At 45.1% G+C, this 27,297-nt stretch overlaps 2 protein-coding genes across 2 annotated transcripts in view; both read right to left on the bottom strand.

The window, feature by feature from the left end:
- Nucleotides 1–7,900: 7,900 nt before the first annotated feature.
- dmap1 (DNA methyltransferase 1 associated protein 1) lies at nt 7,901–14,542 on the bottom strand. Its single transcript, XM_012821877.3, has 11 exons — nt 14,421–14,542; nt 13,750–13,860; nt 13,547–13,638; nt 12,854–13,049; nt 12,225–12,383; nt 11,845–12,012; nt 11,147–11,332; nt 10,541–10,612; nt 9,640–9,712; nt 9,099–9,382; nt 7,901–8,771 (listed from the first exon to the last, which is right to left on the bottom strand). The coding sequence occupies exons 2-11, from the start codon at nt 13,846–13,848 to the stop codon at nt 8,712–8,714; spliced, it is 1,389 nt and encodes a 462-aa protein (XP_012677331.1). The 5' UTR covers nt 13,849–13,860; nt 14,421–14,542; the 3' UTR covers nt 7,901–8,711.
- Nucleotides 14,543–14,786: 244 nt separating this feature from the next.
- Nucleotides 14,787–27,297, bottom strand: part of obscna (obscurin, cytoskeletal calmodulin and titin-interacting RhoGEF a) — a 50,957-nt gene continuing 38,446 nt past the window's right edge. The window contains exons 59-73 of the mRNA XM_042709000.1: nt 27,186–27,263; nt 26,852–27,024; nt 26,719–26,745; nt 26,427–26,517; nt 24,567–24,728; nt 22,988–24,428; nt 22,654–22,803; nt 22,356–22,478; nt 21,844–22,017; nt 21,060–21,165; nt 19,985–20,224; nt 19,091–19,314; nt 17,729–17,804; nt 17,247–17,396; nt 14,787–15,835 (exon numbers count right to left, since the gene is read on the bottom strand). Coding sequence (XP_042564934.1) covers nt 15,652–15,835; nt 17,247–17,396; nt 17,729–17,804; nt 19,091–19,314; nt 19,985–20,224; nt 21,060–21,165; nt 21,844–22,017; nt 22,356–22,478; nt 22,654–22,803; nt 22,988–24,428; nt 24,567–24,728; nt 26,427–26,517; nt 26,719–26,745; nt 26,852–27,024; nt 27,186–27,263 — 3,399 coding nt within the window. The 3' untranslated portion in view covers nt 14,787–15,651. The remainder of the gene's footprint in view (nt 15,836–17,246; nt 17,397–17,728; nt 17,805–19,090; nt 19,315–19,984; nt 20,225–21,059; nt 21,166–21,843; nt 22,018–22,355; nt 22,479–22,653; nt 22,804–22,987; nt 24,429–24,566; nt 24,729–26,426; nt 26,518–26,718; nt 26,746–26,851; nt 27,025–27,185; nt 27,264–27,297) is intronic.

A 27,297-nucleotide genomic window follows, 5' to 3' on the forward strand; every position in this document is an offset into this window, starting at 1 on the left:
CCAGCTGATTGGGGAGCTAAATGAGTCTTCATCTATGAGAGGGTCTGTCTGCGGCTGCGGCATGGTGGCAGGGTGGCAGGGTGGCAGCCGCTGTCTGGGGTACTGACTCAACCACTCGGCACCGCTAACTTTTTTTTTGGTGGCAGTGGTGCCACTATATGTCCCTTATTGAGTACCATTCAAATTGAATGTGTCATAGAATTATAAAGAGTTCAAATTCACACTTTTTATTACAAAACAAAATGTAACAGTACACATCAATTATCTTCTGTCCTCTAAAGTTCGTTTTTACTCTGTGTGGAGCATAACCAAGCCTAGACAAATTACGTTGTCCATCATTGTCCACACATTAATGTATATATGTATATATGTACATTATGGGAAAAAAAAAAAAAAAAAACCATGACAGACCTGGTGAGTAAATAAATGAACTTAACACATCAAGGCCAGACAACAGACAACACAGCCACTGAGCCTTAACCAATGCCAGCGCACCAGAGGAAAGGAGGATGGTTTTGGGGGGGGGGGGGGGGGGAGAGCAGCGGGGGAGGGGGACAGACATGAGCGTCTCGCCCTGCCTCGCCCATGCCTTACAGCCAGGACTGTCATCTCACCTTTATTATGAAGAGTGAACGTAACGCATTGCCGTATGAATAGGATTGTCGCCCTGATTGTGATGTATAGGTTTTCATTACTGTTCCCTGGCCTTTGCCATTCGCCGTGTAGGAAATCCTATTTATCCCCTAATTTGTGAGCCCCTCAACCCTGTCTGATAGCAATCAGAGACTGTAATTGTGTGCTAGGCTGACAGAGGGAGAGGGGTAAGGAGAGAGCAACGGAGAGAGAGGGAGAGAGAGAGAGAGAGAGAGGGAGAGAGAGAGAGAGGGAGGGAATAACATCCCCAACTAGACCATGTTCTACCCATTGTCCAGGCACACAAAGAAAAAATGGTAAAGGGTGATTGAGTGTAGATGTTTAGAGAGATATGTTGTTTATATTTTTATTTTCAAAGTTGTATAGAATAAAACATATGTTATATATATATGTGTGTGTGTGTTATATATATATATATATATATATGATTTAAATTTTAAAATCGTGAAAAGTGTCTGCTCTGTAGTATTCCTAATTTTTAGTGCTAATATCCACATACCTAACTTTAAGTGGTGTTGACTCAATTATAATGATTTATGACACAATTTCAAACAAATTTCTTAATCATTTCTTAATTTGCTGATGACGGCTAACTAGCCCTCAACCCCTGATATTACATTCCCTCCTTGTCTAGATAGTTAACATGTTAACTCCTTTATTAGTTCCTTCGCAACAGTCTGTGATCAAGACAAACATGTTATGCATATTAAGCTCTACTGAGTGCCCTGTGGTTCATATAGTACCTTCCTAATTGACAATTTTATGAACAGCCTCCCAAAAGGAGGCCTTTGCATTAAATGTTTGATTGCCCCTATATTAAACATCATTAACTCTGTTTGCCTTAATGAGAGGGTAATGAAGCTATCATAAAGCTTCTCACTTCATGCTTGCCTCTATATTTGTCCTCTTTTCAAATATAGGATATTTAGAGTTATTTAAACAGTAATAATGAGCTATTAACGGTCTATGTTAAACCTGGAACGGTCCTAAGAGGCCAATCTACAGTTTTATTGTCAGAGGGCTCAAAAAGCATTCAAACTCTTGGAACTGGAATGTATCCTTTTTTTGTGGGGAAACTGGGCCTATATCAGAAAGCACTTCAACAAATATGTCTAGTTAATCAGAAGTTAAAAGCTATCGATTAATATTTTTGGTGGTGTGATGAGGAAATACTGTAACTCTTTCTGTATCTCACTGATTTACATGTTGGAGGGGAAATTATCTGACAGAGAGGTCATTATAAATGTTTAAAGTAGACCACTTTTCTCTTTTTGATTTACTGTTCCTTTGGAAGAAATGAAAAATTTAAATAATTAAATCTTTTAATCAAACCTGGGTGCTGCGTGGAGTTGTAAAAAATCAAATCCCCAAACAGTGGAGCATCTGTGGAGTCCTCACTTAAGACTGTTCTTAAGACTCACATCTTTCTCACTCTCTTTCTCGCTCTCACTCTCTCTCCATCTCTCTCACCCCCTTGGCTGTAATTAACCCTACTGTGTAGCACCGCTGCTGCCCAGGCCATTGATTTTTCTGTGCTGGGAACAGGCCAGAATTACACCGGATGTCACCCTTAGTGTGGAATTAATACACAGGCCTCAGGGGACATTTATCCACACCTGAAGGCTGGTTAAAGCCGTCAGCTAATTGTTTGCAGAGTGATGCCTCAGCTGGCTTGGAGGTGGGCCCTTGTCTGTTTTAACGGGAGGGGAGAAGTGAGGTACAAAAAGGGTAATGCTAGGGCAGTAATATCTTAAAACAAAACTGCATAAATGGAAGGAGTTTAAGTCCATGATAAAGCATGGTTATAGTGGGCCTGACACGTGTGCTCTCGATGATCATTTCCAGTCCGTATAATTTCAATCTCACTGACGTACACAGACTAGATATTAGGCCTGGCACATCGCGAGATACCATATGAGTACTCATCTTAAAGAGTTACCTAGTAGGACCATGTTTACAGTCTCACCACGAATAATCAAGATTAAAAACCTAGCATACTCCAAAGATAAATTCGAGAAGTACAGTGATTAACTCTGGACAGTGGACCCAACACCATCAAGGATGGACTCTTTCAGTCACCTTGACTGGGTTCTGCTTTGTCACATCTGCTTTGTACTCTGTCCCTCTGCTTCAGTCCCAGAACACACTGGTCGCCATTGATCACTTCTGGGAGAGTACCGTAGCACTGGGGTGATTGGACACTGGAAGTGAATGCTGGGAGAAACCATCAAGTAAGCAGGGATTGCATTGGGTCAAACCTGTTCAAGTCGTTGCATGTTCGGGTGTGTATACTACTATCTCTACAGCCTTTTGGCCCCTGGACGCACAGCCGTGATTTATTAGACGCGATGTATAATTTTAATGCTGAGCTATGGCTCTCAGACAGGGAGGTTCTGCTTTTGTGCCCCGTGCTATAAAACACGGAGACAGTTTAAATATGGATCTGCTGGGCTGAGACTGACCACACATTCATCTCTGCCTGGAGCTTTCACTGGTTGCCCCCCTCCCAACCCCCTCCACTCACTCTCTGCTGACCCATTGGGCCGGATCATACCACTAATTGGCCAAACTCTACGAGTATCTGCCACGTACTTCACAGCCCAGCGTCCCAAAGTAAGTGTAAAACATGGTCACGGTTCACACCACTCCGCTCGTTTGCGGCAACGGCACGCCCTGATCGACACCTTGTTTAAGACATCTTTATATGTGTCACAAAAGTACAACATGAAGTGATTCATTCGCTGTCGTAAAAACATGCACTTTGAATTTGTATGAAAGCCCTTTCTCTAAAGTTTGGTGTGATCCGTCCCAACTTTCCGGAGTTATGCATTATTCCATCCAGTTATGAGCAGCGGCTGCCTTTCTCAGAATTTTTTTCTCTCTGTACGAGTTCCTTCTCTGTCCCTTAATCTCTCCAGTCTACAGTCGCTAAGAATGACAGCCGGGAGAAAAAAACTCTGTCAACCGTGGCAGATATGGGACACGTCGGGGCTGGAGAATATCTCTAAACTCTGTGCTTCGGCTGGGATTAGCCTCGCGGTCGAGCTCCTGGATAACCCCACACTCAATGGAGCCCGCACACTCACCCTCTAAACTTCTCCACTCCGCTCACCTAATGGCACCCGCTGCATCGGCTCAGGTGTGCTAACCGCTTGTTTTAGGGTTTAGCTGCCACCGCTTTCCCCAGAAGCTGCAGTTGTGTGTGTGTGTGTGTAGGGAAGGGAGGGGGTGATGGGGCCGAGGGGGTCAGGGGAGAGGCTGTGGAGTGTGGGGGGCTCTCCGTCTCAGCCTCCATGCCACACCTCAGCGACTCCAGGCTCAGGGATCAGCTGCAGCATCTAATGAAACGTCAGTGACATCATTGGATGGCTGTTAGTTAAAAGGTGTCTACAGCAATAGCAGCACAGACAGGCGACTGTCCTCTGCAGAACCCTTCTGTTGGGATGTCATCGGCACCACAGCACTCAAATCAAGCTTTGCAAGAGACGAAAAAAGTCTGACTACTATTGAGAGGCTTTGAGAGGGAGAACTTTCACTGAAACAAAAAAACTTAGATTATTTCACAAGAAGAGTACATAGTGTACAGTTCTTGTGAAGGGGGTTCAGGTCCTGGCCTCTGTTAAGCGCCTTGAGACAATTGTATTGTTTTGGCGCTATATAAATAAAATTGAATTGAAGAAACACATTTAAACAGTCTGTATGTTCAAGAAAAAAACCTTACATGAGGACAGTGTTTTTTTTCTCAGTACCTTATACTGTGGCATGGATACCTCCTCTTATATGATTTCCTTGGGGCTAAAACACACTTTCATGAGAGACTGGACTCTATCCCACCAACTATATCTAACCAAGGTGTCCTCAGAAGTGAACAAAGAGCCTTCCCAGGAGAGCTTCCCTATTTAATCACACTCTATCTCCTCTGTGCTGTCTTAAGGGCATGCATATGGACACCACCCCTGATGTGAACACTAGAGCACTACCTAGCTTTGATTGGGAACATAACCTCACACACTGGCTAAGAGAAGAGGGAATGAACGGCCTGTAGGCACAGATGGCTTGTGGGACGGGCAGGAGTGGAATCTCACTGTACCTTCCTCACTCTTTCTGATTTCAAATAACGCTCTCTGACGTGCAGTCTGCACAGGGAATGTTTCATTTAAATTAACCATTTTCGTCCAACGTAGGTGACCTAAGATGGAGGATTCTCGCGAGACATTTTGTGACCTTGGGAAAATGTCCACCATGTTTTTTTTTTAGGGGACATTGCTATTACGGATCACTATTACCCCTATTCACCAACCCTTCTATGACTATCCACTTCAGCAAACCAGTGTGATGTGTAAAGAAGCTCGTATCCATGTGGTAGTGCTTAGCTCTATCTGCCAGGGTCCTGAGATCCACCTGCTCTCGGTTCTCAATCACACGGCTCGGCTGAGTGCGCCTGGGCAGCTGACGGCTGCGCTCCCCGACAGTGACGTATAAGCACAATTAGCCCGGAGAGAGTTCAATTATGATAAACACCCTTCACACCTCTTAGGCCGTGATTGAGAGGCCCTCTTCCCCTGGCCCAGTGCACTTGATAAAGAGAGATCTCACTAGGGCGGGATTATACACCGCTCCGCGCCTCCCCCCCCCCCCCTTAGTAGATAGATGTTTGGCCATCTTGATCATTTACATGTGAGCAGCTAAGCAGGGCTCCTGCCCACCCACCAAATCTCCATTTGGACCCCCTGGTCATTAATTCTCACACTAACCCTCCCCCTCTCAACAACACATAGAGGTATTTCATGATACAGCCAGAGATGTAGGGGGGAAAACTGGAGGCAAGTTAAAGAGTAAATAACTTGGAGTCCTGGTCCGTGTTCAAGACTGTCACCAAAACAGCTTAAGCAGATCTCAAAGATTTTCATCACATAAAAGTCGCCCCTTACAGTTACGGGTTTGATAAATGGATACTCCATAATGAGATGGAGACATCAAAGAGGGATCGAGGGGGGGAGGGGGGAGAGAGGGCAGGGGCAGCAACCCAGCTGAATCTCCAGTAGATGGTGGGGGACAGGGGGTGGAAGAGGGAGGAAAAAGAAGGATCGCCTTTCGACTGTGTTCTGTCAAGGGAGAAATTACACACTTACCGAGGTTTTTTCTATAGACGACGGCATCCATAGATCAAACCACTGGATTTACGAGCCAATTTTCGACATGAAATATAAACGCCAAGAATCAATTTTACCAGTGTTTTCCTGCATTTTCCCCCTCAGTGGATCGCAGCTGGTAACTCCTACAGAGATTATCCTTGTTGTACTGTATTATTCCTTCACCTTTGATGGGTTAATTCACCAAACCACACACACAAGACTTTACATGTGTAAAGACTTTACATCCAGGTTAGAATCAGCCAAGATCAACTTTTAAAACTTCAAAAAGATTTTCACAATGATAGAACAATGAGTTAAACCGAAAAATGTTAAGGCACAAGCTCTCTGCACAAACACAAGATCTCTGACCACAAATTGTTGAGGGAAATAGGCTATGCCTTGGCTGTAGGTCATTGAGACTATTTTTTTTTGTTCAACCCAACCCCATGAGATGACCTTGGAAAGATAAGGTTCTGGTTCTCATAGTTTTATTGTAACAAATCCCTTGCATGGTTTTGTTGTAATTGTTATTTATAGGCTATGCCATTGAGAGTTAAGTCTAATACCAAAATATTATTTAAAAGAATGAAATATATCACTTAATTGAAGGGGTTTTAGCTTTTGAGTTAATAGGGTCAGAACGTCCGGGCTCAATATTTTAAAATCACTGAATAGAAAACGCCATAATTCCAATATTTTGTGGTATCACTGAATACTGGGAACTTGTTAAATGCCACAAACACCATAGCTTCTAGCTACAATAAAGCCAAAAGGCCAACTGTTTACTGTCTATGGACTTCTCAGCATATCTAAGTGGATGCAAAACATGATCAGACTGCAAAGGAGTTAATCTAGTTTCTACTATCTCAAAGTATTGGCTATCCATTTGCTATCTAGCTGTGGGTTTGTGCCGAGTCCACAAAAGCCCTGCTCTCTAAATCAACAGATAAATTAATCACACACAAGAATAAAAATGACACATCAATTATGAATGTTTCCTGTCAAATCCACAACTGTAATAGATTTACTGGAAACGGTCTTTATCATCGTATCATTAAGTGGTGATCGGTGATAGGCCTACTGTTGTCATCTGTCGTTGCCGTTATTGATGCGTCGTCTTGACAGCCAATTTACAGACACGCGAGCGGAGCGACTCCCTGCTGTGCCGAAATAGTGGTGAACACGAGCCACATGGCGGGAAAGAAGCAGCCCATTCTGCTCACCTCAACATATATATAACCTTCTCTATTAGTCAACCCGTAAGAACCCTTAATTTATCCGACATGTTGTGGGCCGACATTGAGGTTTCATTATCAAGCCGTCAATGATGCAGGTGACGTAGCCAGTGCGTAAAATCAAGCTGGACTTGAAAAGTAATTCCGTTTCATTTACAAAAATATTTTAAATCACTCCAACGCCAAAAAATATGAGTTTTATATCAACTGGCCTGGCAAATTGAAGTATTTTTTTTTTTTTTCAAAAGCCAATTCTGAATACTAGCTTAATTGTCTCGCCCTCTCAAGTACATTTTACGAGTCTATCAGCACTAAAATGAACCCACTTTCATACACCCATTTGCATACAAATGGCTTTCTAATTACACATACTGGTATTAACTGACAGCCAGAAGAAATATAAGGATTGGCCATTTCGTTCAGGTTCAGGGCTAACTTAGCTCTGATCAAATTTCTCCACACCATATCTACCTGGCCAAACAGTAACAGACAGTGCTGTCAGTGTTAATTCCGCTCCAAAGTTTAACAGCTTTCTCTCCATGGAAAGGTTAACAACTCACTCAGCACTTGAAATCAGCTGCAATTGGTTTTCTTGGTGTCACCGGCAGAACATATAAACACGATCCAATCCATCCAGTTTTCTATGAAAATTTGCATCCTCTTCTTTCACAACAGTAGAACTGTAGGCTCTCTCTCTCACTCACACACACACACACACACACACACACACACACACACACACACACACACACACACACACACACACACACACACACACACACACACACACACACACACACACACACACACACACACACACACACACACACACACACACAATGAACTGCAGACCAAATTTGAAAAACCGAAACAAAATACAAAACCAAAACATTTATTCGTTTTTTTTTTTTTTTTTGAAGAGGGCACTGAAGAGCGAGGAGAAAGAGGTTGCCTTGGTGAAGGAAATGTAACAGGCTCCACCTCCTTTCTATTCTGTCACAACCCGAGCCGCGAACACAAAGGGCAAAGAGTAAAACCATAAAACAGAGAAGCCTTGCTTTGCCCCCATGTCAATGCAGAACATTCACCACACTGCTTATTACAACGAGGCCCGGACACCCCAGTGACTAGAGAATGACAAAAACACAGTACCCACATTCCCACAGCGCAGGGGAAGAGTACAGACCTGCCCCTTCCCCTCAGAGCTTTATTTTGCACAGACAAGCCAGCACTGTTGCAGGCATCCATTAGCCCTGGCTGCCAATTTACAGTTCATCTGGCTTCATCACGGCCGGGCTGGCCGTGGCGGGACAGAGGGGGGGGGGAGCGGTAATGGAATGGAGTGTCAGCGGCGGTCTGTGTCACGGTGATGCGCTCGAGTCCAGCGGATGCGGAAGAAGGGAGGCAGGATGGTGGAGATGTAACACGAAAGAGAAAGAGTGGTTTGGTGGGGGGGGGGGGGAGGCGTCGAACGAGAGCGCCATCCGCGATTAGGAGGAGAGCCAGGGCTTTGGCTCTTTCTGGGGTGCTTGATGGATGACTGGCCCTATGAAATAATCCACCCCCCTCCAACCCCCTGCCAGTCCCCTCCCATACATGGCCCCCTTGCTGCAGGCAAATCCTGGAAACATCCCCTCTCCTCCCCCTCAGTGCAATCTGTCCATCCGATTAAAACACATTGTCCACATCAGGGCTTCTTCACCTTCTTGATGGACGAGGAACTGGAGGCGGATTCTCGTCTTTTCCGCTGCAGAAAACAGGACAGACATGTTAGGCGTTTCACAGCTCACAAGACAGTAAATAAATGTACACTATTTCAGTGATAAAAGCTGATCTCTTTCCACGCAACGCTTATATGGTTCAGTGAACTATCTTAAAGGTATTTATTGGACAATGGTAGAATTTCTTGAGCCTAATCTCGGTCATCATCTTTCTCAGTAGATAAACAACAAATATAAATTCCGGCCTATAGGAGTCTTGCAATAAAATGCAAACAAATTATAGGATGATTAATTCTTTAAATCAGACTTTTATAACGAACAGAAAGAGAGTATCCCATGTTTTGTCGACTCACAGAGTTGGGGGTGAGCGGGGCCCCCACCACATCGATGATCTGCTCCTTGGCCTCCGTCTTGATGTCGTCGGCGCCCGGCCAGCTCTGGCTCTCGAGCCCGGGCCCCTCGGCCTGAGGAGGTGCGGTCCCTCCGGCCTTGAGCAGCGCGTCGTAGCGGTGGCGCAGCATCTGCTGCTCGTACTCGCAGTTGCTGTGCGCCTGCTTGAGCTCGTAGAGCAGCACCAGGTCGCTGCGCAGCTCGTTAAACATCTGCACGATCTCCTCTGTGGGCATGGGGTTCAGATCTGGGGGGGGCAGAGCCACAAGAATGGGGGAATTTAAAGGATTATCATTTTAAGGGCAACTCCTAACTTGAAATCGTTTTATAGGCAAGGCACAGTTGTAATGAGAACTTGTCTGTACAATGCATGCTAGACAACATTAGGCACTGGCAGAGTATGACATTACATCAGGGATGTGATTATTGAGTGGACGAGTATTTGTGTGTACTCGCAGCATTTACATTTGTATATGTGTGTCTGCATATATACACGGAACTCACCCACGCCCTGTTCCGTGAGAATCTGCTCGATGGCTTTGATCTTCTTCTGGCCAACAGAACTGGGGAGCTTCATCTGAGAGACACACACAAACCCGATAAACTTCAGCACAACACAGATAAGGGTTTACATCGAGGTGGGCTTCATAGCGCTGCAAACAAATTACATGTTTTACTGTACATTTCAATGTCCACCTCTGACCATGTGAAAATATGGCAGAGAGTACACCTCAGTATATGCTCTTTAAGAAAACAGGAAATGTCCAACGGGAGAGCTCCATGCCACTCCGTGTGTGTGTGTGTGTGTGTGTGTGTGTGTGTGTGTGTCTCCATCTGAAGCCATCTCATCCCAAATCTCCAATGACTACCAACTGGAAAGGAGTACGAGAGCGATAGGCAAAAAGAAGAGCGGCCCCATCTCTCACGCGCTTAATACCTATGAAATGCACTTCAGAGGGGGGCCGATCAAAATGTGTTTATCCACTGGAGCCTGGCAAACAGATCACCCGGGAGATGTGAGTAATACACTTCTGCAGGCGCTTTAATGTCTTTTGCATAGAGCTACTACCCCTCATCACTCTTCAAGATGAATCCCACAGTGAACCACTATTAGTTTGCAGCCGGGCATATACATCACACGCTTGCTAATGAGACACACACACACACACACACACACACACACACACACACACACACACACACACACACACACACACACACACACACACACACACACACACACACACACACACACGGCTAGTGGAGTTAGTGCAGCCTGTGCTTGACTGGGGCCATGTTGCAGGACAAAAGCATAGGCTGCTGAGAATGAGGGGTGACTGGGCAGTGATGGGCAGTGATGGGCGGCGTGTGTGTGTGTGTGTGTGTGTGTGTGTGTGAGCCTTACCCTCTGGCTGCGGAGCGTGACTCCAGCTGATTTGAAGTCTGGGAACTTGATGCCGGCTGTTTCAGGAACAGCCTGTCATGATATATATAGAGAGAAGGAGAAAGAGAGAGAAAGAGAGAGAGAGAGAGAGAGAGAGAGCGAGAGAGAGAGAGAGAGAAAGAGGAGAAAAGCAGATGAACAAGGGCATGAGAGGCCAACCACCCACTGCTGAATAAAATCACATCACCACACACACTCACCACTTAGGTTGAAAAGCAGGTTGCTTACGGTTTCATCACACAGATTAAAAGTATCAAATATGATACGCGTTGGAAATGGCATCAAATTGTTACTCTGTAAAAGGAATTCTGTTTTTCCAGCACAGTTTGTATAAGGGCTTCTCTATAAGGCATTTCCTGTTGACTACAGCAAACAGAACTCTCTTGCTCAACAACTCCACTCCCACAAGAAAAAGCCATAGTGTATACTCTGTTACAATATTATATACTATACTAGTGCATACACTGTTACAGTTCTCAATTAGTGAGTAAGAAAGCAGCCATAGACGGCATTAGAGAAGTCTGTTTTAGTCTGAGGATGGTTTGTGTGAGGTGTTGGATGACGTACCGGTTTCTCCGTCTCGCGCTTCTGAGGGAGCTTCTTCTTCGTGGCTTTGCGCTCGGCGCGGCGCATCTCTGTGGTGGTGTCTGCCGCTGTGATGAGCTTCTGGAGGTCCTGGGCCTTCTTCTCACGCTCCTTTTTCCTCGTCTCAATCTTCCTCAGCTCCTGGACGAGATACTCTTCTTCTGCCACCTGCAGGAGGACAGTGGATGCAACATTGTAATGTTCCATCGCAACATCTCAAAAACTTTGATGGGTGTAAACATGTCTCAAATCGTGTGGTTAAAGGGCATTTCATTTGTATCATACAAAACCCTTCAATGCTTTATATTCAAAATCTAAATGCATTCATTTATTCAAACTCTACTCTACTATTTTTTGAACACTAAATTCACAAATAAATGTAGAATTAGGAGTTTAAAAATTCATATTGAATTAAAATAAAAACCATCAATAAAGGAAAAACAAACATACCATTCATACCAACATACCATAATCCACTCCAGATCTAAAAAGCTGAGTTGCTGCCACCTACAGGTATACTAGCCTCAACACACATTCATGACAGACAGGGAGACTTCTTATTCCTGCTTAAATATACACTCTGAATATCAGCATATATTGCAGGTATCCATCTATCCATCTATCCATCTAAAGCAGATGGCAGTGGTAGTGATTGTGGTGTGTGTGTGTGTGTGTCTCACCTGCTCTGGGGTGCGGTTAAAAAGCCTCTCGAGCTGCTCTTTCCTGCGCCGCTCGTGTCCCGCATCAAAAACGTAGATCTTGGGCTCAGTCCCGGTTGCAGAACGTACTTTTGCCAGCTTGCCACAGATGGTGTAGTAGCGCTCCTTCAGGTCCTCCACGGAGCGTTTCTGAGGGACGAGTCACAGCAAAGGTGAGGACAAATAATGATTCAAAATCCATCTTCTCTCTTTTTAACGAGTGCATTTTTAACAACCATCCTAAAACTATGCATGTGTTCTGGGATATGAATAATATAAAAAAGGAACTGTCATTTCAAATCTGGAGTGAAGTTAAAAACCAACCAAATGTGTCAATCTAAGGAAAACGCGTATGGTCTTACCCTGTACTGCTGATGGTCATAGCGGTCATGGATGACAATGAAGCGTAGGTCGAAACGTTTGCACAGATCAAACAGGTGATCTGTCTCATTCTTAGTCCAGCCATCGTCATGGAGATACATCTGGTACTCTTGTTCTGAGTACACAGGCACCTGCACCGTCTAAACACACACAAAAAACACACCTCATTAAGAACCAAACAAACATGTATTACCTCTTAAGATCCCCACTGGCTCGGTTACATCTCATTCTATTCCATTTCCATTCTAGTGAATTGTTTTCTACATAAATATATTTTAAATATTGCGTTTTCACTGTGCGTGTTTCTTGTAATTTATGTGTGTTTTGAGATTAATGTGAAATGCTGCTGCAACACTACAATTTCCCCTCGGGGATCAAAGTATATCTGTCTACCTGGCTGTCTGGCTGCCTGCCTGCCTGCCTGTCAGAGACAGACGGTAATGCGTCATAATCTGAAAACTACACCCACTGGAAGGGAAAATAATCAGCGCCACAATATGCAACCAAGGGTTAAAAGGAGGCACCTTCAAGCAATACAAAGTCAATGGAGAGCGAAGAATACTTTCCCTCTCCAGTGCGGGTGGGGACTCATTGCGCTCTGTCTCTATACCTTGTTGAAGCGGGCAAATGGATAGTCCTTCCCCTCTTCTGCCACCCGTCTCCAGTGGTGGAATATGGCTCCATCACGCCTGGCCGGGTTGGCGAAGGGCATCCACTTCCAGGGACGGACCTTCTTGCAGCCGAGCTTGGCTTTCACAGTCCTGTACCCCTGAGTGGTGTCGCTGGGCAGCAGTGGAGGAGCATCTCTGCACACAGAGAACCAATAAATATTCTCCACATTCACATTCATCAGGCACTTTTATCCAAGCACATACAAGGTCTACATTTTAACAGGATGTGTGCTCGCTGGTAACCCAAGGGTGACACTGGTGTTCTTAGCACTTTCCCAGGCCAATGCTGAATTAAAGGTGACCGGTTGGGACTTTGCATCATGAAATGGGTGGCGTGGCCCCCATGTGAGTGTGAGTCTTATTCTCATTTGAATATCAAGACTCATCATTCACAGGAGTTTACGTCCACCCCCCACCCTCAGTCCCACTCTGCTCCCCCTCCCAGCCCCTTGCCCACTTTTTTAGCATTTCTCAGAATTATGCAGCAGGTGGAGTTGGGGATACAGTTACATTTGAATGCACGGTTATGCTGTTGATGTAACCGTCTATATCCAGTATACGGAAAAAACAAGGAGTTCATGATTAATTATTGAAAATTCACAAAGAAACCATTACAAAGATTTTGCAATTACTTTTTGTCTGAATAGAGGAGCGCATAGACCTCTCTGTGCATGCCCTCTGGTCGTTTAAATGTTAGCGTCTCTGTCGTTTTCTTCGCTTTTTTCTGTAGGGCACAAGTAATTGAAAAGCACAATTCAGAAACAAGAGTATACACAACCATAGAGTGTACAGAAAACATGTCATTCACACGTTGGTGCATTTTCTTCTCTCTTACCTTGTCAGAGTTGATAATGTCTTTTTTACTAATGGGCCCCCCATCATTGTCTCCTCCTGTCAGCTCCAAGATGTCTCTCACATCAGCACCGGTTCCCATGATGTACCGACACTACGGTGTCAAACAAGGTGTGCATATTAACGGTTATAGTACACTCACCTTACCGTTATTGCACCATCAAATAACGCCACATAAACGTTATTTGAGCAATGCATTATCTAGGATAAAGGCAGGCCCCCAGTTCACTAATGAGCCCGTAAAGAATACAAAAGGTTGGCTATAGTCAGTTACCTTGTCAAGGTAAAGCAATGTGGACAACGCTGCAACGTCTAATGCTACCTAGTTAGCTACTGCTATATTAGCTAACGAGGCTTCGCGGGAGAGTGGCGAATCAGGTGAATATTAGTCACCGTCTTGAATATTATAACAATAAAGCTGTCACATTTCTCTCCGGTTATGTAGAATAGAGTATTTATCTAGCTAGCTGAATAAGCTGAACAAAATAGTACCCGTACAGGGCTACAACGGCGTTGGCTACAAAGCTAAAGTTAGCTGACTACTAGCTTCGAGACTAATGTATTTGTGTGAAAAACAAATGCACTACAGTTATCAGATTTAAACGTAGTCCATTTATATTATTAAAGTATACACCAGCTGTAAATTCGATTTACCTGTCCACCTGATGGCTTATTGTGTGGTATATTTGTCCCCGTTAGTTGGCTAGCTTAGCTAGTTTACAGTACGGCACTCATTGATACTACAATGCAAACCAGTACTTCTTAGGTTTTGAATTAAGTAGGGCGCTGAATTTAGCTTATCGCCTCCTTGTGGCGTGGAGTATCATCACAGCAAAATTAACCACACAACGTTTTTAGTCTTGATGGGGCGATGGGAAAATGAATTCAGTGTGCTATTATTAATGGCATTGATTTTATGAGATAGTATCTCTTCATCTGTAACATGTTAGGTATACATCCCTGCTCATTGAAAATGCAATCACCTTATTAGTGCCTAATAATAACATTGTCCAACAAGTGTTTATTGTCAAACAAATCTTTATGGGCAATCAGTTTCAATGCACAGAACCAGTGCAAAACCAAACAACAACACATTCTGAATGTTCTCCAAAACCGCAAGGACCGAAACTTTGAAGCAAACTGAAAAAAGAATCGCTACAGCTGGGACATAGGCCTATTGCCTCCATGCAGTTGATGCTTTATTAATTTAATTTAACTTAATGAATGAATTAATTAATTAAAAGTTTGTATTAATCTAAGCTTATCCCTGATATCACAAAGGCAATTTATCAATACAAATGAGTCAGAATTAAGCTTGTTTCTAATATTAATCATGTGTTTGAAAAAGGAAAAAAAAATGCTGTTTTATCAGTACACTGTATTTTTACGGTAAGACAAACTGAAATTCTAGGTTCAAACTAACCTTAGAATTTACAAATCTATGCAAAAGTAAATCAATCTATTAAAAGTCTTAATTTCAAATAAATAAAACCCTGTCTGTAATATATTTGTCCTCTTTAAATCACATAATTTCTTTCACTTCCATGTAAACAAAAACAAAGTTGTTGTTTACAGACGATACACATAACAGTTCATATAGTGGCAATTATGATTTTTGTTTATAATCTATAAATTAGATTTGGACTAAAGAATTTGCATAGTATTATTGACAATTGCATCATGCAGAAATCCTTTTCATGTTAAAAATAATTGAACAGCACTTCATCATGACATGCTAAGTCCATGTTAGAAAGACAGCAGCATTAAAACAGAAAAAGGACAAAAAAAAACTCTGAAAATCATTCAAAGATCTCACAAACAGATTCACATTTTCACATTTTAAAGCAGTTCCCCTGTTGCCAGTTCAGGGCCCCCCTCCAGTCCCCTACTGCAGAAGTGGGACCTTAGCCTTAGTTCGGATGTGGTCGCGCTTGACCTCCCGCTCCTGAAGGAAGGCCTGCAGCTTGTCGGTGGAGAAGCAGACCATGGAGTCCCTCCGTCTGGCCGCGGCGTGGGGTTCCCCGCGGACCCAAGGGTTCTGGAGGCACTCCCCAGCCGAGGGTCTCCCCCTGCAGACAAGCAGCAGCCATTTACAGCCATTCACATCCCCCATTACATTTATTAATTTACAGCCATTCACATCCCCCATTACATTTATTCATTTACAGCCATTCACATCCCCCATTACATGTATTCATTTATTTAGCCAGCCCTTTCATCCAAAGCAACTTCCAGTACAGTGAACATATACATTCTGTATGTATCATCAGTATGTGTGGGAGGCAAGCGCTGCAACAGTTGAGCTACAGGAACGTAATGAGGACACTAATGATGTGCCAATAAGACTATAATAATAATAATGATGTGCCAATAAGACTTTATAATAATAATAATTATATAATAAGGACTCCATTAGAAACCAGCCGCAGACACTCAAAGGTCTCAAGGTTCTGGCGTCCGTCTCAAGCTCAATGTCAAGACATCAACAGTGTAGAGCTGTTGTGTGCAATGGAGATAATATACAACCATTACTGAGCCTGCCTAAAAAATACAAATTGGATGAGTTCTTACAGTAAGCACAGTGAACTTTGGGCAGAATTCAAAAAGCTTCCATTATACACCCACACCTGGAAATATACTGGGTTCTGATGTAATGTTTGAATGATTTAAACCCTGTGATATGAGAGAGGAACGCACGGAGGAACGTGAGCCACCCCTTCTTTTAGGAGTAGCGACAGCGAGTCTGCGCTGATTACTGGAGATTTGTCAATATACCACCACAACAGTAAAAGCTATTCATCAAATTCCATTTTTAAACGTTTTCTCTAAATCTCCCTTTGAAAAGCTATTCCACAAGGAATGGTATTTTATTTAGCCCATTTGGATTGAGTCACAAACCCACAAACCCATAAATTATATTATTATTTTAATGAAGAAACTGTTTGAAAATAATTGTCTCAGAAAAGAAAAGAATATATTCGGATGTAACCCTTCTGTAATCACCACCATTTTGATGAGCAACTGTAATTGAATTACATTCTTTGTTCTTAGTAATTGTAACGGATTACAATTACATGTATTTTTTAATGAATTTACACAACTCTGTGACGTGGAACTGGGAGGAGAGGCATAGGCAGATGAAACTCTCACCAGACACATGGAGTCTGCTTATGGATATGTGTGAGACAGAAAGGGCCTGTGGAATTAACATGATCTCAACAGAAGTGTGTGTGTGTGTGTGTGTGTGTGTGTGTGTGTGTGTGTGTGTGTGTGTGTGTGTGTGTGTGTATGTGTATGAGAGTGCACGCATTTGTGTGTGTGTGTGTACGTGCGTGTGTGTGTGTGTATAAGAGTGCACGTGTTTATGTGTGTTTATGTGTGTGTGTGTGTGTGTGTGTGTGTGTGTGTGTGTGTGTGTGGGGGGGGGGGTGTAAGTGTGTTTGTGATTCCGTGTGTGTATGTGTGTCTATGCTTTCTCACCAGGCTTTGTTGTTGAGTGCGCTCTTCATGAAGTTAAGGGCTCCTTCTGACAGACCTGGGTAGCAGCGGCCAAACTGGATCTTGCCCTTCTTGATGTTGCGGTCCCTCTCCCAGTTCAGCTCTGCATGAAACGGGTTGTCTGCACTGAGCCTGAACACGTACGATGGTAACACCATTAGATGAGGGGTTAGCTGCTGTGGCCACTGTGTGCCAATGTTGAGCCATTGCTGAGCTAACACAGGTTAGCTTCTCCCATGAAATCAGTCCTATCATCTCCAGCCACGTGTTCAAGCATTTATGCTTTTCATTACCAAAAGTGACAGTTTAAAAAATTGCAGAATAAGGTATCAAACACTTCCACTAGAGCTGGAAATTATTCCACATTATGGTATTAGAAATATTTTAGTAGAAAGGATTAACCTTTGAAAAGCACTCTTAGTGGGTAAATCCAAAGTGAAGACAGCACTGCCTGCAATACTCACATGATAAAGGCCAATATGCCTATTGCCCAGATATCTGTTTCAGGTCCAACTCCTTGGCCCTCCAAGATTTCAGGAGCTTTGGGAAGGACAATGTAAACTGACAAAGACATAACAGATGGATAGAATATATTCTCAAAGATTTGTTACAAAGATTTGTTGAGCTTTTAGGGCATTATTAAAAACATCTGATATTTTGTCATCTTCTGGATTCAACATTTCTTGGATTAAACTTGATGTGATTGAGCGTTGCTCAATGCAGTACATGCAGTACACCCATACACATATTTATATATAGGCAGCTTTGTATCTGTGCAGTACCTATACATAAATACATACAGTACATACAGTACATACATACACACACACACACACACATACAGTGGGGAAAATAAGTATTTGACCCCCTGCCGATTTGGCAAGATTGGCCACTTGCAAAGAAATGTGTGATCTATAATTGCAATGGTAGGTCTATTTTAACAGTGAGAGACAGAATATCAATAAAAACATCCAGAAAACTGCATTTTATAACAGTTATGATTTGATTTGCATTTGATCGTGGAAAATAAGTATTTGAACCCCTACCAAACAGCAAGAATTCTGGCTCCCACAGACCAGTGTTGTGCCCAAAAAGCACACAGATTAGTCCTCATTAGGCCTAACAAGGTACATCTGATCTCAACTGGTGTCTCTCACTGTTAAAAATAGACCTACCATTGCAATTATAGATCACGCATTTCTTTGCAAGTGGCCAAACTTGCGAAATCGGCAGGGGGTCAAATACCTATTTTCCCCACTGTACATACATACACACATATATACTGTATATATACATACAAACCTACATACATGCATGCATACCTACATACCTACATACATGCATACATTCATACATACATAGATACATACATGCATACATACATACGTACAAACATACATGCATACATGGATACATACATACATACATGTTTGGCGCCAGTGTTGCGATGATCAGTGCGTCTTTTCATGCTGCATTCTAATTGGTTGGTTAGTAGACATGGTCGTAGCAGCAGTCACATTGTGAGATGGTCATCCTAAATTTCTGACCCTGTCAGGATTTTGTCCCAGGCTATCTTTGGTCATAAAAATGTGACAATGGCCATCTTTGAAGCTCACTCGTAGTGTGACGTAGAACCACCATTTTGGAGCCACGACCAAAGATCCTGACAGGGTCAGAAGTGTATTGATTATATATCTATTTTACACCAGACCAGACAGAGAATTACTCTGCAATGAACCTGACCTTTGGATAAAAGTCTGATAACACCTGTGAGGGAGCATCTTTCAGGCCAGATCGGACATGCCGTGTCACATCACTACCCTCACCCTTGCACTCAGTCAGCTCCTTCAGATGCTCCACGTTCTGAGCCTGGCCCGGCGTGTAGAGCTGGGCCGAGCCCAGGTCCACGATCTTCACCACGTTGCTGCCCGTCACCAGCATGTTGTCGGACTTGAGGTCTAGGTGCATCATGCGGCGGCTGTGCAGGTAGTCCACTGCACTCAGGATCTGCACGAGTAGTTCACTCACATCCATCTCGGCGTACGCCTCTCTGAAGCACAGCAGACACAGACTTAATTACAATGGACTTAAAGGAATGGCAGTGATTCAATGATTATAGATAGCTGACCCTTCAGTCACGGTAAAGGTCACTGGTGTCTGTCTAATGGAGGCAGCCCGTCCCATGTGACGTCAGCACATCATGCGTTGACATTTGGAGGAGGTTAAGTGATGCACACCACCCCTCAGGACAGCTGACTCTGAAAACAGATCCAGCCCTGATCGGATCCGTGCCAGACCTGAGCCAAACCTGAGCCACATTTGAGACAAATTTGAGCCACATTTGAGCCAAATTTGAGACAAACCTGAGCCACATTTGAGCCACATTTGAGCCAAATCTGGGCTGGACCTGTTCCGGAGCAGGCTGTGCCCCAGCCCAGCGTGTTGAACACTCCTGTCCGTCCCTGACCGAGCCGGACGGTTCACTTGGTCCCCAGGTGCTGAGAAGCTGCCCATTGCTCCTGGGGGGTCCTGGAGGAAGGACGTCCCGGGATGGGAAAAAGCAGAAGACGAATTCACGGCGACCTCAGGCCTGCGTGTGCGTGTGTGTGTGTGTCCTGTGTCGTCTCCATATATAACACGTGTGTGTTGCAGTCTGTTGTCGTTTGTGCAATAAAAAACTGACAGCCGTCAGCCTTGGTGTTTTTTTGTTTGTTGCTTGCCTCTCTGCCAGGTTGTAGAGGAGCTCCCGGCCGGCGCACAGCTCCTCCAGCAGCACCAGGTAGTCCGGGCTGATGAGGGCGGAGTACAGCTGCACCAGGTGCGGGTGGTTGAGCCTCTTCAGGACCTGGTACTCCCGCAGGACCAGCTGGCGCTGCTCGGCCCGGTACGGGGTGATCTTAGCCGCCAGGTCCTGCTGGCTCTGCTCTTCACGGCACTGGGCCACCACACTGAAGCGGCCCCTTATCACAGAGACACAACCACACTTTAATACTACACACTAACACCACACTTTAATACTACACACTAACACCACACTTTAATACTACACACTAACACTGGGCCTCCGCACTTTAATACTACACACTAACACTGGGCCACTCCACTTTAATACTACACACTAACACTGGGCCACTCCACTTTAATACTACACACTAACACTGGGCCACCACACTGAAGCGGCCCCTTATCACAGAGACACAACCACACTTCAATACTAATACTACACACTAACACCCCACTTTAATACAATACACTAACACTGGGCCTCCTCACTTTAATACTACACACTAACACTGGGCCACCCCACTTTAATACAATACACTAACACAGGGCCACCCCACTGAAGCAACGCCTTATGACGGAGACACAATCACACCACTTTTATATACCCCTGGGGATGTTGTTATGGTTGTGATATACATTGTTTTTGATATACACTTTCACAAGGTAAAAACAGATTCAAGAGGTTGATAAACTGAAACGATGCCTGATGAAGTGTAATAATACTGAAATACAATTTTGTATTGTTTTTGGTGCAATTTGAATAGATTATGCTAAAATTGAACAGTATTATGATATGCATTATATCGAGACTGCTACAGTATATGCTGATCTTTTGCTAGAGATGTCAACAATGTGTGGAAATGTAATTCATACCTGTTAATCTCAGAAAGGTAAGAGTATATCTTGAGTTGTTTCGTACCTGTTAATCTCAGAGAGGAACGAGTATATCTTGAGTTGTTTCGTACCTGTTAATCTCAGAGAGGAACGAGTATATCTTGAGTTGTTTCGTACCTGTTAATCTCAGAGAGGAAGGAGTATATCTTGTGGGTCCCCTGGGCCCCTGTCACAATGACCTTTGACCTGAGCGATTCCTTTTGAATGAGAGGAATGTGGGAGTCTAAGGAGAAGAAGCAGAATTAAGCACCTGTCATGTGGGATTCATCGTTGCCAAGCTTAAGGCCACTTAAAAGATTAGTTTTATGCCACAGTTAGATGACTTTCACTTAATGGGGATTTTCATTTCGTTAGCCAAATGCCAACTTTCTGCCCTTCTTACTACTTCATCTTGTTAAGCTGGCTTTAAAAGCTTTAAACTTACCCCTTTCTTCTTTGTATTTGTGCTTGTTATTTTAGGCTTTCCTCAAATTTCTGAACGCTATCTCCTCCCACTGCCTTCCACACCCATCAGACCAGGCACATTAGCCTCGATCTAGCATGTGACAGGGCAGGCCACTTGGGCAGTTGGGCTAATACTCTAACGTTTTTCAAGAAAAAAATTAAACATTGATCAAATCTGCCGTTCATATTTTCTGGGCATTCGAAAACCGCAACTGATGATATCATAGTGTTCTATTGGCTGAAGATCTTAGACCAATCTTAGCCTTTGAACTCAGCGACTGCAGTAGAGTATTTAGGTTTTTCCTATTGGATGCAGTCTGTTTACACTTCCAAAATAGTAATCTTCTCTTTCAACTTTCAAATCTTTCACAAAATCTTCAACTTCACTTCATCTTCATTTTTCTTTAATGAGTTTCAGGGTCTGGTGGCTCTGTGTTTGATAAAGACTAGGCCTTGCCTTCATGTTGGACTGCCATGAAGGCCAGGACTGTGGGGTCACTGAACGGTCCGGCTCCTGCTTTAGTGACACAGCCAACTCTGAACACGTAGCCCGGGCCCTTCGGTAAGGAGCTGACAGTGTAGCAGCTGTCAGCGACGTCCTCCGCCATCAACTTCCACTCCACAACGCCACCTGTGACGGCACGACACAGGCCAAGAGAACATCAGTGTATCTTTTCATAAAGTGCACTTTTAACCACAAACTCTGAACACGGATTATCAATGCATTTTTACAGCCATCTTTGAACCCAGAGACCATGAAAGCATCTTTCTAGAGCCACCACCTCTGAACACATAATATTCATGTCTCTTTTTATAACCACCATGGCTGAACACACAGAGAGAATATCAGTGCATTGTTTTACAACCACCATTTCTCAGCACACATACCTGCTGTGTGTAGTACTTTAGGCAGTGGGTGAGGCTGTGTTTACCTGCCGTACTGTAGGCAGTAAGTGAGGGTGTAATTACCCGCTATGCTGTACTGTAAGCAGTAGGTGAAGGTCTCGCTGGCCTTGACAGGTTTCCACACCAGCAGCACGCCACCTCCTGCCAGCTGGTGTACATCTGGTCTGGCTGGGCGGATCGTCACCTCTAGAGAACACAATGGCATCGTGTCGACACAGGCTGTGAGACTACAACCTCTAAATACAGGTCTTAATACTTTATCTATTAGTGTTCATGTTTTCATGTCTTTAAGTACCTGTTAGGTGAATGAGTGATGATTGAGTTCAACTTATTTTAATGACTATATTTTTTATAAAATCACCTTTGCTTTTCATGAAGGTGGGAACTTTCATGGAGAAGAGCTTGGAGGCTTTCTTCTGAGGGCTGCTGGAGCCGGAGGCTGCGTGCCCAGGGCCGGTGGGAGTGCGTCCCTTCTCTGGAGCCCCTGGGGAAGGACCTTTATAAATAGGCCCTGAAAGACCACAGAGATTACGGCTGAAAGATTACTGGAAACGTTGACATTTACACTAATGAAGACATTTTTCTCTAAAAGACCATTTATCCATAAGTTATGTATTTATAGACACTGGAGATATCGTTATCGTTGTTTGAGATATTGTCATTGTTATTGTTATCGTTGACATTAAGAAGCTTACCGCCTTTCTTTTCCTCTTTGCTCGACTGTCTTGTGAAGAGCTTAGTGAGACTGGAAGCTGAGGCTCTCATCTTCTTCTTCAGGGTTAGCATCGGGCTTTTGGGGGCGGAGCGCTCCCCTTCCCTCTGCTTCCTGTCCCCGGCCTCCAGCTGGGAGTGCGACTGGCCCGTCCAGGACTGCCGGCGGAACAGCTTCATGAGGCCCATCTTGGGAGACTTCCCGCTGGGCAGCTTGGTCTCCAGGGCAGGGGCAGAGGCGTGTCTCTGGAGGACCTCCCTGTTCCCCGGAATGGTCACGGGGACCTGATCCGAAAGACGCGAGGGGCTGCGCTTCAGGGAGAGGTCCCCCCTCTCTACTTGGAGGCTGAGCCTCGATCCAAATCTCCGGCTCGGGGGGGTTGGGGGTCCGCGAGCCTCCTCCTCCTCCTCATCCGAGCCATGCAGAAGAGATGAAGGCAAGGCCCTTCCAGAGGAGGACTGCTGTTTCTTGGGCATGGCGAGACGACGGATGGAGATGTCCTCTAAGGAGTCCGCTCTACTGGAGGCCTCAGAGTCCGGTTCTAGAATGTAAGACTCAGCGAGGGAAGCCTGGGAGCCGCCCACGTCACCCCCCCCAGAAAGAGGCCTGGACCCTTCATCAGTCCTCTCAGGGGCCTGAGGCTGGCTCTGGGGGGCGCTCTCCTCCGCTGGCTCCCCCTCTTCCACCCCTTGTGTTCGGGGCTTCACTTTGGCCACCACACTCTGCCTCCTCCCCCTGAAGCTGGCAGCTTCAGGCTGCGGCGATGTACTCTGCTGTGTGTCCACCCCCACCGCCCCCTTCTCCTCCTCGTCGGTGAACTCGTCCTTATGACTGAACAACGTGTCCTCCTCCTCCTCTTCACCCGGCTCCCGGAGCTCGGAGGAGGCCGGGGACCTCCTGGTGGACTCGTCCAGGGACCTGCTCCTCCGCTGGGCGGGCAGCGGGTGGGAGAGGCTGACGCCGCTGTCGAACGAGCAGGACTTGAGCATGGCCGAGTGCGTGGAGCCTCTCCTCTGGCCGCGGGCGCCCCCCTCCGCGCCCCCCTCGGGCGCGTCCTCCACGTACTCGATGAGCGGCTCGTTGAGGCGGCCCGACAGGCTGGTGCGGAGCGGCCTGCGGCCGCGCTCCTGCTTGCGCGCGTGCATCTTGTCGCGCAGCAGCATGTGCCGGGCGGACATGGGCGAGAGCTGCTGTGAGCTGCTGTAGAAGTTGCTGCGGATCAGCCGGCCGCGGGGGATGCGGCTCTCGCCGGTTGAGCTCTCGTCCGAGAGGTACAGCGACGGGCTGCTGCTTCTGCCCCCCCGCTGCTGGTCCCCGGATTTACCGGCGGGGAACACCAGCGCCCCCCGCTCGCCGCCCCCCCTCTCCAAAATCAGGTCCTCCTCGTCCAGCCTGGCGCGGCCCAGCTCCTCCAGCGTTCGGCCCTTCTCGGAGAGGTGCCCTCGTCGAGGGTCGTACTCTCCTTCCTCCTCCTCTTCCTCTTCTTCTTCATCCTCCTCCTCATCCTCGTCGTCGTCCCAGTCCTCGTCTTCGGGGCTGAAATGCTGGAAGCACTCCCAGGCGTCTGCCTCGTCGTATTCGGAGGAGGAGGCGCTGCTGAGGGAGGAGCTGCTGGGCTCCTGGGGCTCGCGCGGCGCCGTGGCGGACACCTCCTCCGGCGGAGCGTCCAGCAGGCCGGCGATGGGCCTCAGGGTGAGCACAGAGCCCAGACATGTGAGAGAGCGCTGCAGCGAACACAGGGACACGATCAGACCGCATCACAAACTACACAAACAGCAGTAGGGGGAATGGGTCTGAAGAGGCACAACTGGTATACTACAGACGTGGACAAAATTGTTGGTACCCTTCCGTTAAAGAAAGAAAAACCCACAATGGTCACTGAAATAACTTGAAACTGACAAGCTCCAGTTTTGTCTCATCTTTCCAAAGGACATTCTCCCAGAATCCCTGTGGCTTGTCAATATGCATTTTGGCAAATTCCAGTCTCGCTTTTATATGATTTGCTTTCAACCAACAGTGGTGTCGACTTTGGCTCAAACAGCGACGTATGGTGCGATCTGACACTGATGTACCTTGACCTTGGAGTTCACCTCTAATCTCGTTGGAAGTTGTTCTGGGCTCTTTGGTTACCATTCGTATTATCCGTCTCTTCAATTTGTCATCAATTTTCCTCTTGCGGCCACATCCAGGGAGGTTGGCTACAGTCCCCTGGACCTTAAACTTCTGAATAATATGTGCAACTATAGTCACAGGAATATCAAGCTGCTTGGAGATGGTCTTATAGCCTTTACCTTTAACATGCTTGTCTATAATTTTCTTTCTAATCTCCTGAAACAACTCTGTCCTTAGCTTTCTGTGGTCCACAGTGACTACTTTTCACCCTTTAAAAAGGCAGACTGACTGATTACAAGTTTGAAGACACCTGTAATGCTAATTAAAGGACACACCTTAGTTTCATTTTCATCATTTTTGTCCAGGCCAGTTTGATTTGTTTATTTTTTTTAATTATTCTGTTGAACCACAATTCAAAAGCAATGTCTGATTTTCATTAGTTAATTTTCAGTACATTTGTATTTATTATTACTTTTGTCAGTTTCAATTATTTCAGTGACCATTGTGGCTTTTTCTTCCTTTAGCGGAAGGGTACCAACAATTTTGTCCACGTCTGTATATGGTCGAGACAAATACAACCTCTTCTGGGTAATTATTTTAGCTTTAGTTTGTAGTTTTATCTTTAAAAAAGGAAAATTACACGAACAGACCAAACAACAAGTATGTGGTTCAGACCAAGAACAGCTTCTTGAGGTGTAGCTGTGTAGGTAAATATAGTAGCATCTGGTGGTAAGATCAAGGTACTGATTAGGGAAACAGATCAAGTTGGAGTACCGCAGAAGGGTTATGAGTTCTGCCTTACCTGCCACTTTCTCCTTGAGATGAAAGATCTCAGATTCTTTGTGTTTATGTCCCCAGGTTCCTCATCAGCATACTGACCCTGATAAAATAATGAATGACGAATAAAATAAAATAAAAGAATAAATGACGAATATGATATGACGTTCAAAAGAGCACAGAGACCACAGTAGCTGAAAGCACTCACCTGGAGCCAGTTGTGATCCAAGCATTGGAATGCTGATGGCCGCATTCTGAGGAAGGAAGAATATTACTTTTCTCTTTCGGAAGTGTATCATCCAGTCATTATTTTATAATGTGTTACGAATAAGCAGATAATAACACACACACACACACACACACACAAATACACGCGCACACACACACACACACACACACACACACACACACACACACACACACACACACACACACACACACACACACACACACACACATTCCAGGGCTTACTCTGGAAGCGGCTGAAGAACCATTTGAAGGAAATCCTGGGCCTCCCGGCTCCTACACGTCACCTCAGGGGTGTCCCAAAACAGCGTTCCCTCGGCAACCCTCATGAGGGTAGCGCGATCGTTCTCCCCGAAAAACGGGCAGTGACACGTCAGACTACGGAGAAGAGACCACAAGAGACCGTTCACGCCGCTACCAGTGACTCTCATCGAATGATAACTAAAGAGTGCACCGTGCTCAACGCCTCTGGTGTCAAATCATTAGAAAAGAGCAGGAGAGGTGTTGACACACATTATTCACTTGTAATAGTCACACACTTGTAATGTGAGTTGTTTGCGTTCACTGAGTTGTACTTACCACAAATAAGCCACAACCCCCAGTGACCTGAGGGAAAGGGACACAAGCGTTGTAGTTCTGTGTGGCATAAAGAATGGTTTGTTGTGCTTCGTGAAATAATCTAGTAGTTGTTCAGTAAAACACATAATTTTACCAGATGTCAGTTCCAGTTGTCACGGGATCCTGGTGGACAATTTCTGGCGCCACAAACTCAGGAGTCCCAAACTTGCTGTACTGGTGCCTGGATGAGTCTATCTCCTGGCAGAATCCAAAGTCACTGATCTTCACCTCGTCTCTGGTTGGAGATACCATCAGGATGTTGTCAGCCTGGAGGAACAAATAGGAGAAGAAGGACAGAAGAAAGACATGAAAACCAGTGACAACACAGAGAGCACAGTATTTGTCATGTGCTGATTTGATCAACTTTTCAAGTTTGTACTTTTGACCTTTTTGGACATTTTTGGAACAGCCTAAACACAAAAACTCACTTTCATATCCAGATGAAGGATGTTCAGGCTGTGGATATGAGCAATGCCCTCCAGAACTTGCTGAATGAACATCTGCACCTATTATACAATAAAAACGGTATGAGTATGAGTA

Source organism: Clupea harengus, chromosome 10, assembly GCF_900700415.2.
Source record: "Clupea harengus chromosome 10, Ch_v2.0.2, whole genome shotgun sequence".
In the NCBI taxonomy this organism is placed as follows: Eukaryota; Metazoa; Chordata; class Actinopteri; order Clupeiformes; family Clupeidae; genus Clupea; species Clupea harengus.

Bases quoted from the DNA above. Each gene is read 5' to 3' on its own strand.
- dmap1 (XM_012821877.3), bottom strand. From the start codon at position 13,848: ATGGGAACCGGTGCTGATGTGAGAGACATCTTGGAGCTGACAGGAGGA. The intron at 13,639-13,749 runs GTAAGAGAGAAG...TGTGCCCTACAG, and splicing joins ACATTATCAACTCTGACAAG to AAAAAAGCGAAGAAAACGAC. The intron at 9,383-9,639 runs GTGAGTTCCGTG...TGCCCCCCCCAG, and splicing joins TCTCACGGAACAGGGCGTGG to ATCTGAACCCCATGCCCACA.